At 37.8% G+C, this 12015-nt stretch overlaps 1 protein-coding gene across 1 annotated transcript in view; it reads left to right on the top strand.

Moving 5' to 3' along the window:
- LOC117517528 (histone acetyltransferase KAT5-like) overlaps nucleotides 1-4817 on the top strand; it is a 36600-nt gene extending 31783 nt beyond the window's left edge. Inside the window, exons 15-16 of the mRNA XM_034178571.1 lie at nucleotides 1300-2147; nucleotides 4064-4817. Of these exons, the coding sequence (XP_034034462.1) occupies nucleotides 1300-1434 (135 nt within the window). The 3' untranslated portion in view covers nucleotides 1435-2147; nucleotides 4064-4817. The remainder of the gene's footprint in view (nucleotides 1-1299; nucleotides 2148-4063) is intronic.
- Nucleotides 4818-12015: the final 7198 nt, after the last annotated feature.

Below are 12015 nucleotides of genomic sequence, written 5' to 3'. Positions count from 1 at the left end.
ATGATAAAGTGGGACGGGGGGGTCTTCTTTCACTAAAACATAAAATCTAGGCTTACATATCAGATGTACCTTCTACATATCAGATGTACCAAAGGGGCTGATTACTTATGCAACCCATCATCTTGGCTTTTATATTTTTAATTAATTTATATCAACTTGTAGAGATTTACTTTCAGTTGGAGTCTAAGGAAGATCATTTTTGAAGTTTTTATACTGAGATGCCAGATTTACTTTTTGTATCTGAAATGCCATAAAAAAATTAAAATGTGTGAAATACCAAGGGGCTGAATACTTTTGCAACCACTGTATCTCAACAACAGATAAGTTATGGCTTTAATTTACAGATGAACATCAAAGATTTCTAAAGAATCTTATTTTTTATTATTATTAAAACTGTTTTAATTACAAGTTTTCTAATGTAAGAAAAGTTGTTTTTTTTTTTTTTTTACTTTAAAAATGTACAGTAATCAGAAATTAATTTTGAAGTAAAAACACATTTATAGGGATTTTATGATGGCCAATAATTTGAAAGCAGGGATTATCAATAGCTCCAAAGCTCTTGCCAAAACTAGGAAAACTGAGAAGTGAGTGAAGGTTAAACAACTTGATGCATTAATGTGCCATAAATACTCCTATTGTTCCATTTGAATTGACACTGAGAATTACTTGTACTTTTCTTAACCACAGTGTATGTTTTATTTATTTATTTTTTTTCTTTTCTTCAAATCCCACCCCTGCCACATTTCTCCATGCGAAGTGGAGTTGCGTCAGAAAGGGCATCCGGCGTAAAACCTGTGCTAATTCAACATGCAGATCCACCTTGGATTTGCTGTGGCGACCCCGAGTGCAAACAAGGGAGCAGCCGAAGGGACTTCCTATTAAAGGCTGGTAGCACAATACAAGTTGTGTGAAAAGACTGGGGTGGAAAACTTGACCTGACCTAACAAAAAATTATTTTTGTTGGGGGGGAGGTAAATAGACCTGAAAACGCACCAGAATGCATCTGAGAATTCAGTTTTTTTTTTTCCATGGCCCACTTTCATCACGGCAAACTAAAATTTGGCCCTCGTGATCTCCTTTTATGATGATACATATCATAGAAAGTAAAACATTTGAAAATCAAGATTATTTACACAATTTCACGCTTTTGTTTTTGTTTTTTCCCCCCATAATGGTTCCATTGAAATCATTTGTTTCATTTTGAACTTAGTCCAGCCAAACTAATCATGAAGAACATAAGGAGGATATGATGTGAAATAATGTGCAAAGCTTTGACTTGATCTTCATTCTTGATTCTAGGGTCAGTATATCCTGACGCTTTCAGAGGACATCGTGGAGGGTCATGAACGAGCCATGCAGAAGAGACACTTGCGCATAGATCCTAAATGCCTTCACTTCACTCCTAAGGACTGGAGCAAAAGGGGCAAGTGGTAGAACCCCAGCTCGGTTCACAGAGTTACCCCTCCCTACTGCTTACGGATAACAGACTTAAAGCAAAGAGTGTATCTGAACAAGGTTTTTGTCAAGTAGTCTCAGCGAGAGCATTTGTACAGAAACACTTTTGAATCAGTCTCCTTTTGTTGAAAATGAATGTATAATGTCACTTTAGACGAACAGGCATTTATCGCCCATATTTGGTATATTATTGTGGATACAAACGAACTCTTGGGAAGGAGTAGGAGACACTTTACCAGTGACACAGCTAAAAAAGAAAAAAATAATGTCCTGACAAAAGCAACAAAGAAACTGTAAACAGTTGTGTTTACAACTGCAAAAGTGTCACAACTGGAAAACTGTGAAATTTTAAACCTAACATTTCAAATACACTATCCACACAGAAGTGGTAAGTCTGTTGATATCATTTCTATAGTGATTTCCTTCATTGTTGACAGCCTGTCCATGTAATGTGAAGCTCTGGGGCGGGTGGGGGGGATTTGGTTATAGAGATGCGGCAAGGGAAGAGTAATGTTTTTGGCCGACAGAAACACTGTGTATTTTTGTCTTTATCGTTTGTACTGTATCTGCCACACAAAGAAGTTCAAAAAAATCTATCCAGGAACCTTTTACATTTTATTGTACAGGTCAGGTGAAGTTATGCCTTGGAGTGTGTGCTGAGTCTGACATTGTCACATCCACCGCCCTACAGAGTAGGGTCCCTTTATTCAGAGAGTAGCATCAACTTTGAACATGGCGCCATTTTGGGGCCAACTGTGCTGAACTGAATGAACCTTCTATGTTTTCAACATTTTTTTTTTTAAATCAGTTCACATACAGAAACACATCCAGGTACAGGTACTATCAAAATAAATATAGAAAAAGTTAATCTGTGAAATTTACATAAATTTACAATTTATGATTTTATTTAATGATTCTGCTGCTCTGTCACTCTGTCATGACACAAATGTGCGTGACTGTTTTAAAGTTCTCTGTCACTGGATTATGCTTCATTCTGGACTAATTTGACCCTCAACAAGCTTTTCTTTCTACAGTCATCACCTCCGATTCAAAGGTAAGCTGTACAGTTTCCTTGTTTTCTGACTCCGTGTTGTAAATTGGCGAACCTTTCTGCCAAATGTATCTGATCCCGAAATGTAATTAGCGTGTGCTCTGCAGGAACTATTAAAATATGGGAGACGAAGGAGTGAAAGCAGAAAATTTCAATTTATTCTCATTTATATAGCACCAAATCACAACAGAGTTGCCTCAAAGCACTTCACACAGGTAAAGTCTAACCTTACCAACCCTCAGAGCAACAGTGGTAAGGGAAAAACTCCCTCTGAGGAAGAAACCTCAAGCAGACCAGACTCAAAAGGGGTGACCCTCTGCTTGGGCCATGCTACAAAACATAATTTACAGAACAATTCACGGACGAATATACAAGAAATGCTATTGGCGCACAGGACAGGAGGATCGCCAACACGAATACAACTCCCATCTCTGGATGGAGATGCACCTTAAACAGAGAAAAAAGCAGAATCAGGCATCAGAAAGACAAGAAATACTGTATAATTTGTCAGCATTAAACAAGAAAAACAGAAATACTAAGGTGATCGCCAGCCACTAGCCCTAAACTTCACTAAAAGACCCAGAATTTAGGTAAATTTGAGGCCGCGGCACGCTTCAATTACTGATAAAATGAATTAAGAGTAAAAAGCGTAAAAACTGTACCAGTATGCTAGCCATATGAAAGTGTAAAATCACAGCCTTTTGCAGTGTCTGATTTAACAGGTGCACGTCAGGCTGCGGGTCCAAATCTGCATGGTGTGGGGGAAAAAAAAAAAAATGGTCGGCTATCAGGGAAATGACTCCGGTTGCACATGCAAGGGGTTTTTAATGGAAATACATTGTGATTTGGCGCAGGGGTGGTGGCCAAGTGATTAATGCGCTTGGTTTCAGTGCAGAAGGTTCCGGGTTCAAATCCCACCCCTGCCACATTTCTCCATGTAATGTGGAGTTGCATCAGGAACGGCATCCAGCGTAAACCTGTGCCAATTCAACACGCAGATCCACCTTGGATTTGCTGTGGCGACCCCGAGTGCAAACAAGGTAGCAGCTGAAAGGACTTACTTACATTATGATCTGGCAAGACATTTTATCCGATGTGAGTGAAAAATCCGTTATATACAGTGTTTATTACATGGAAAACGATACAAAACCATTTGGACTTTTTTGTCTGGTGACTGCGAATATCCGGTTTATACGATGATGGTTTAGGTGAGTTTTACTATGCATGGGGTTGAGCAATAAATTTACCTCACAAAGCTTTGATGATGAAGTTTCTTCCATCATACACTCCTGACTTTATTTTCCCAAATGTTTCTTCTGTTAGGATCTGAAGGGTATCTGTACGTCTTGAAGCCCTTGCTGTGTCTATTTGTGCATCCAAACGCACAACAACCCGGCATTTTCAGCGAATAAATAAATAAAATAGCTGGATTTACATGCAGATAGATTAACAGCAAACGCTATTTTGGCCCCAAGGTGGCACCACGAGTCATGTAACCTTTTTTTTTTTTCTGGCTCATCATGTCGCTTCTCTCTGAATAAAGGGACTCTACTACAGAATTGCCCCGACTTCCTGGGTTATTGTACAGCTGAAGTTAAACACCTCAGAATGGAAACTTTTCTAGCTTTTGAAAGGAATTATTCAGTCTTTTAGACTATTAGTCAGACAAAACCAGACATTTTGAACATGTCAGCAGTGGCTCCATAAAGTCGAAGTGCGCAGTGTTTTATCATCTTGTTAAATCGACCGTTTGAGAAAACAGTCATTAGATTATTTGGTACCACTTCACAATAAGGGTACATTAATTGATGGTGATTAATAAGCATTAACTAACAGTTCATTATGAGTTAACTAATGTTAGTAATCATTTATTAATGGTGTTTGTTAGTTAATACAGTGGGCATTAACACATTAAGATTTGTTTAGTAATTATTAATGTTCAGTAGCTTAAAAATTTAATGTTTAAACTAATACCGTAACATGAATGTAATAAATAAATGACTAAACCGTTAACTCTGAATACATTTAATGCTTATTACTGCTTTAAGTACTGTTAATATACCCTCATTGTAAAATGTTACAACTTATAACAAACTATCTTTAGTTGCCGCTTTATTTTAGATTCTTAGTGACTACATTTCTTTCAGTTTCCGTATTCTCAGCCAGTTTGACTGAGATTAAAGGATTGCATTCAAAGTAAAGGTTCCATCCATTTTTACCTGTGCTTTCAACATCTGAAGATCCAATATGTGTCATGCTTCATGCCCCTCCCCTCCCCAAAATCTTTATAAACATGATCTTTGTGATTTTTGGCGGTGTATGTTAATTTTCTTTAGTTAATCCCTGTCATGATCACCTGCCCAGTGTGCAATGAGACAAATCACTTTTACAAATGTTAGGTTCCTTGTTATTGTATATAGTGAATCTGTTTATGGGGGGATGGGTTCAAAGACGCATCATATGTTGAACTGTTAGAAGAATGCAAATTATGTTTGGAGTCGTGTCTTATTTTATTTTTATTATTAAATGTATACCAATCTAACAAAACTTTGGCAAAAGAGTGATTGAATTTGCCAACAATATCGAAATAATTTCTTACAGCTATAAGTGACATACAATTAAAAGCATTATTTAAATGTGTGATATTAAATGGCAAGTTTTAAAAAAAAATCGCCACCCATCCACTTAAAACATTAATATATAGATTTCTGACAACCAGAATGCAAGCTTGAAAACCATTTAAATACTAATTGAATTTAAAGTTATGTAGAGTGCATCTGGAAAGTATTCACAGCACTTCACTTTTTCCACATTTTATGTTACAGCCTTATTCCAAAATGGATGAAACTCCCACCCCTCTAAATTCTATACACAATACCTCAGATTTTTACAAACATTAAAAGTAAACTAAGAAATCACATTTGCATAAATATTCACAGCCTTTGCCATGAAGCTCAAAATTGAGCTCCAGTGCATCCTGTTTGCACTAATGATCTTTGAGATGTTTCTACAACTTAATTGGAGTCCACCTGGAGTAAATTCAGTTGATTGGACATGATTTGGAAAGGCACACACCTTACATGTCAGGTCCAACAGTTGACAGTGCATGTCAGAGCACAAACCAAGCATGAAGTCAAAGGAATTGTTTATAGACCTCTGACACAGGATTGTCTCGAGGCCCAAATCTGGGGAAGGATACAGAAACATTTCTGCTGCTTTAAAGGTCCTAATGAGCACAGTGGACTCCATCACCTGTAAATGGAAGAAGTTCAGATCCACCAGGACTTCCTAGAGCTGGCAGTCTGTCTAAACTGAGCGAGCAGGGGGAGAAGGGCCTTATTCAGGGAGGTGACCAAGAACCTGACGGTCACTCTGTCAGAGCTCTAGACAGAACAGAACCTTCCAGAAGGACAACCATCTCTACAGCAATCCACCAATCAGGCCTGTATGGTAGATTGGCCAGACAGAAGCCACTCCTTAGTAAAAGGCACCTGAAGGACTTTCAGACCATGAGAAACAAAATTCTCTGGTCTGATGAGAAAAAGATTAAAGTCTTTGGTGTGAATGCCAGGTAACTAGGGAACTGTTCAATTTGTGTTATGACGACTCACACACAGTGTTTGGAAATGAGCTGAAATTGAACGGTAGAGCTTTTATCCAACCCTGGGAATCCAGAAATACACACCCAAAAGTAACGATGTTAATGAAATCCAGAAGAAGAAAATGAACCAGATTTGGATGTGTATTGCCCAAGCCACACACGCCACCTAGTCAACACATCAACCTTAGGAAGTACAGATAGAACAAATAATCCTATATAATTAATTTATTTACGTCTCCCTCCTGTGCATACAAAAGTGCATTCACACTGGAGTTAGGCAGACTTGTCTAAAAATAAGAACTTCCCCTTCCACTGTTCTGAAGATGAGCCAAAATAAGACAACTTACTTATGGAACACAAGGCCTGTCTACTTTCACATTGCTGCTAAATGTTTAGCTTGTCTTTCTGGGTCTGAAAAACTATAATGAAATAACATTTGTCAACACTGACTGGTACTGCTATATGTTGAAGTACAGACTGTGCACTGACTACAGCAGTTCATTTGTGTGCGCTTGTTTTAACATGAGAAAGCACAAAATCAGATTTACTGCATCGCATGCCGGCTTCCTTTTGATCCGGTTTCTCGATCAATGTTCAAATACAACCCCTGGCAAAAATTATGGAATCACCGGCCTCAGAGGATGTTCATTCAGTTGTTTAATTTTGTAGAAAAAAAGCAGATCACAGACATGACACAAAACTAAAGTCATTTCAAATGGCAACTTTCTGGCTTTAAGAAACACTATAAGAAATCAAAAAAAAAAGATTGTGGCAGTCAGTAACGGTTACTTTTTTAGACCAAGCAGAGGAAAAAAAATATGGAATCACTCAATTCTGAGGAAAAAATTATGGAATCACCCTGTAAATTTTCATCCCCCAAATTAACACCTGCATCAAATCAGATCTGCTCATTGACATTGACCCTATGTGTCTTTTTGCAAGGAATGTTTTTGCAGTTTTTGCTCTCTGGCAAGATGCATTATCATCTTGAAAAATGATTTCATCATCCCCAAACATCCTTTCAATTGTCCAAAATATCAACATAAACTTGTGCATTTATTGATGATGTAATGACAGCCATCTCCCCAGTGCCTTTACCTGACATGCAGCCCCATATCATCAATGACTGTGGAAATTTACATGTTCTCTTCAGGCAGTCATCTTTATAAATCTCATTGGAAAGGCACCAAATAAAAGTTCCAGCATCATCACCTTGCCCAATGCAGATTCGAGATTCATCACTGAATGTGACTTTCATCCAGTCATCCACAGTCCACGATTGCTTTTCCTTAGCCCATTGTAACCTTGTTTTTTTCTGTTTAGTTGTTAATGATAGCTTTCGTTTAGCTTTTCTGTATGTAAATCCCATTTCCTTTAGGCGGTTTCTTACAGTTCGGTCACAGACGTTGACTCCAGTTTCCTCCCATTCGTTCCTCATTTGTTTTGTTGTACATTTTTCGATTTTTGAGACATATTGCTTTAAGTTTTCTGTCTTGATGCTTTGATGTCTTCCTTGGTCTACAAGTATGTTTGCCTTTAACAACCTTCCCATGTTGTTTGTATTTGGTCCAGAGTTTAGACACAGCTGACTGAACAACCAACATCTTTTGCAACATTGCGTGATGATTTACTCTCTTTTAAGAGTTTGATAATCCTCTCCTGTGTTTCAATTGACATCTCTCGTGTTGGAGCCATGATTCATGTCAGTCCACTTGGTGCAACAGCTCTCCAAGGTGTGATCACTCCTTTTTAGATGCAGACTAATGAGCAGATCTGATATGATGCAGGTGTTAGTTTTGGGGATGAAAACTTACAGGGTGATTCCATAATTTTTTCCTCAGAATTGAGTGAGTCCATATTTTTTTCCTCTGCTTGGTCTAAAAAAGTAACCGTTACTGACTGCCACAATCTTTTTTTCTTGATTTATTATAGTGTTTCTTAAAGCCAGAAAGTTGCCTTTTGAAATGACTTTAGTTTTGTGTCATGTCTGTGATCTGCTTTTTTTTCTACAAAATTAAACAACTGAATGAACATCCTCCGAGGCCGGTGATTCCATAATTTTTGCCAGGGGTTGTACATGAGTGTTCCAAAGATTTTGAAACATGCCAGAACAGTGTTCTGTGTCCATAGTCACTAATTTGCAGTACTGACAAAATGTTTCTTCTCCAGCCACGCATTTCTCTCCATTCTTTAGTTTTGGTTTTACTTCCTCTTCTGTCATTTATTTCATCTCGTGTTTGCCTGTATTTGCTAGTTTAACTTATGGGATGTGAGTAGAAGTGCACTAATGAGCATGTGGTGTGCCCAGTTGTGAAGCTGGCAAACAAACTACTAACGGTTCAACCACAACTGTTCATAATTTCTATATTCCCTCCAGCATCCACTAACCATCCAGCAGGTGGCAGACATGTCTGAGATATTACATTAAAACAAAGCTACTTTGGGGATTAGTAGGGTGCATCAAAGTTAACTTCCTTCAAGCCAAAAGGTTGCAAATGAGAGAATATTAATGGAAAGGGTTAATTATTTGCTGGTTGCTGCAACACCACCTAACCTTTCTTGCTCACTGACATGGCAGTCTTGATTCGGTGATGTGAGCTACATACTTAATTTTTGGTTAAATACACACTCTTGCAGCAGGTTCTTTTCCTAACTTGTCTGTTACAACATACGTATTTGCATTCAGCATTAGTTTCTAAACATGTATATTTGTTGCTTTTCAAATTTAATGTATTAAAAATGACATTAAATATGGTGGATCATTGTTAAAGCTATTTATTCAAATTTCTCTTTTAATATGTTTTTGTGTTTGTTTGTTTGTTTTTGTTTTTTTTTACTCATTTCTCTTCCTTTTTATTTAAAAGAAAACCAAACTAGTTTAATATTGTCAACACAACAGTTGTTGGGTAAATTGTTGAAAACTGCAGTAAACATGCTTTAACACCTTCATTGGAATATGAACAAGTGGTTAAAATAATAGAAAATTAATCAAGTGAAAGTTTTAGCCATTGCAATTACATCTCAATAAATTAGAAAATCATTGAAAAGTTAATTTATTTCAGTAATTCAATTCAAAAAGTGAAACTTCTTCTGAAACTGAACTTCGTTGCACACTGATATATTTCAAGCATTTGTTATACAGTAGTGTTCAGAATAATAGTAGTGCTATGTGACTAAAAAGATTAATCCAGGTTTTGAGTATATTTCTTATTGTTACGTGGGAAGCAAGGTACCAGTAGATTCTCACAAATCCAACAAGACCAAGCATTCATGATATGCACACTCTTAAGGCTATGAAATTGGGCTATTAGTAAAAAAAAGTAGAAAGGGGGGTGTTCACAATAATAGCAGTGTGGCATTCAGTCAATGAGTTCGTCAATTTTGTGGAACACACAGGTGTGAATCAGGTGTCCCTGTGAAGCCAGCACCTGTTGAACATGCTTTTCTCTGTGAAAGCCTGAGGAAAATGGGACATTCAAGACATTGTTCAGAAGAACAGCGTAGTTTGATTAAAAAGTTGATTGGAGAGGGGAAAACTTATACGCAGGTGCAAACGATTATAGGCTGTTCATCTTCAATGATCGCCAATGCTTTAAAATGGACAAAAAAAACAGAGACGCGTGGAAGAAAATGGAAAACCACCATCAAAATGAATAGAAGAATAACCAGAATGGCAAAGGCGCACCCATTGATCAGCTCCAGGATGATCAAAGACAGTCTGGAGTTACCTCTAAGTGCTGTGACAGAAGACGCCTGTGTGAAGCTAATTTATTTGCAAGAATCTCCCGCAAAGTCCCTCTGTTAAATAAAAGATGTGCAGAAGAGGTTACAATTTGCCAAAGAACACATCAACTGGCCTAACGAGAAATGGAGGAATATTTTGTGGACTGATGACAGTACAATTGTTCTGTTTGGGTCCAAGGGCCGCAGACAGTTTGTGAGATGACCCCCAAACTCTGAATTCAAGCCACAGTTCACAGTGAAGACAGTGAAGCATGGTGGTGCAAGCATCATGATATGGGCATGTTTCTCCTACTATGGTGTTGGGCCTATATATCACATACCAGGTATCGTGGATCAGTTTGGACATGTCAAAATACTTGAAGAGGTCATGTTGCCTTATGCTGAAGAGGACATGCCCTTGAAAAGGGTGTTTCAACAAGACAATGACCCCAAGCACACTAGTAAATGAGTAAAATCTTGGTTCCAAACCAACAAAATTAATGCCTCGCAGATGTGAAGAAATCATGAAAAACTGTGGTTATACAACTAAATACTAGTTTAGTGATTCACAGGATTGCTAAAAAAGCAGTTTGAACATAATAGTTTTGAGTTTGTAGCATCAATAACAGATGCTGCTATTATTGTGAACACCCCCTTTTCTACTTTTTTTTTTTTTTACTAATAGCCAAATTTCATAGCCTTAAGAGTGTGCATATCATGAATGCTTGGTCTTGTTGGATTTGTGAGAATCTACTGGTACCTTGTTTCCCACGTAACAATAAGAAATACAGTCAAAACCTGGATTAATCTTTTTAGTCACATAGCACTATTATTCTGAACACTACTGTATATGCGTTTATCTGAAATGGGACAGGACATATTAATGAACATAGTTGCATGTAAATATGCCGGATTATAGCAAGATGCTAATTTCCATCCGTAGTCCCAGTAACATAAAAACAGACTAAGACCATACAACATACCAAAGTAAATTAATCATGACAGAAAAACAATTAAAACAGAATACATATACAGATATTTACAATTCAAAGTAACAACTGCTAGATAATAAGTAGCCGGCAGGTGGAGGAACCAAAAGAGTTTCATGATGGGTGTTGAGGTGCAAAAGTACTGTATTAAAGTGACAAGTGCTAAGTGCAAAAGTGATTGTTTCTTTTAATTTTGATGATTTTGCCTTACAGCTAATACAAACTCAAAATTCAGTATCAGAAATTTAGAATACTACATCAGACCAATTAAAAAAATATGTATATACAGAAATGTTGGCCTACTGAAAAGTGTCCAATGTACTGTACAGTATATGCACTCAATACTTGGTCGTGACTCCTTTTGCATGAATTACTGCATCAATGCTGCGTGACATGAAGGTGATCAGCCTGTGGCACTGCTGAGGTGTTATGGAAGCCCAGGTTGCTTTGATAGCTGCCTGCCAATCAAGTGCACAGTGATACCATGGTTGTTAAACCATACTGGTACTTTTGGCAGTGTGGGCAGGTGCCAAGTTCTTCTAGAAAATTATGTCAGCATCCCCATAAAGCTTGTCAGCTTCACAATTGTAAAGCAAGAAGTGCTTTACACTTTCACAGTAGACTGCTGCGCTGACTTTGGACTTGATAAAACACAGTGGACCAACACCAGCAGATAACTTGGCTCCCCAAATCATCAATGACTGTGGAATCTTCACACTGGACGTCAAACAACTTGGATTCTGTGCCTCTCCACTCTTCCTCCAGACTCTGGGACCTTGATTTCCAAATGAAATGTGAAATTTGCTTTCATCTGAAAAGAGGAGTTTGAACACTGAGCAGCAGTACAGTCTTTTTTTTTCTTCTTAGCCCAGGTAAGACTATTTTGATGTCTCTGGTTCAGGAGTGGCTTGACACAAGAAATGCAACATTTGTAGTTCATGCAGTGGATACATTTGTGGTGGCTCTTGCAGCACAGATTCCAGCCCTGGTCTACTACTTGTGAATCTCCCCTAAGTTCTTGAATGGGACAATTCTATCAAGGCTGAGGTCATCCCTGTTGCTTGTGCACATTTTTCTACCACAATTTTTTTCCTTCCACTTAACTTTCCATTCATATGCTTGGATGCAGCACTCTGAACAGCCAGCATCTTTCTCAATGACATTTACATGACAACAGCGACAGGCCTGAGTGACTA

This window comes from Thalassophryne amazonica, chromosome 9 (assembly GCF_902500255.1).
Source record: "Thalassophryne amazonica chromosome 9, fThaAma1.1, whole genome shotgun sequence".
Taxonomy (NCBI): domain Eukaryota; kingdom Metazoa; phylum Chordata; class Actinopteri; order Batrachoidiformes; family Batrachoididae; genus Thalassophryne; species Thalassophryne amazonica.
This window is presented reverse-complemented; position numbering and strand designations above follow the sequence as displayed.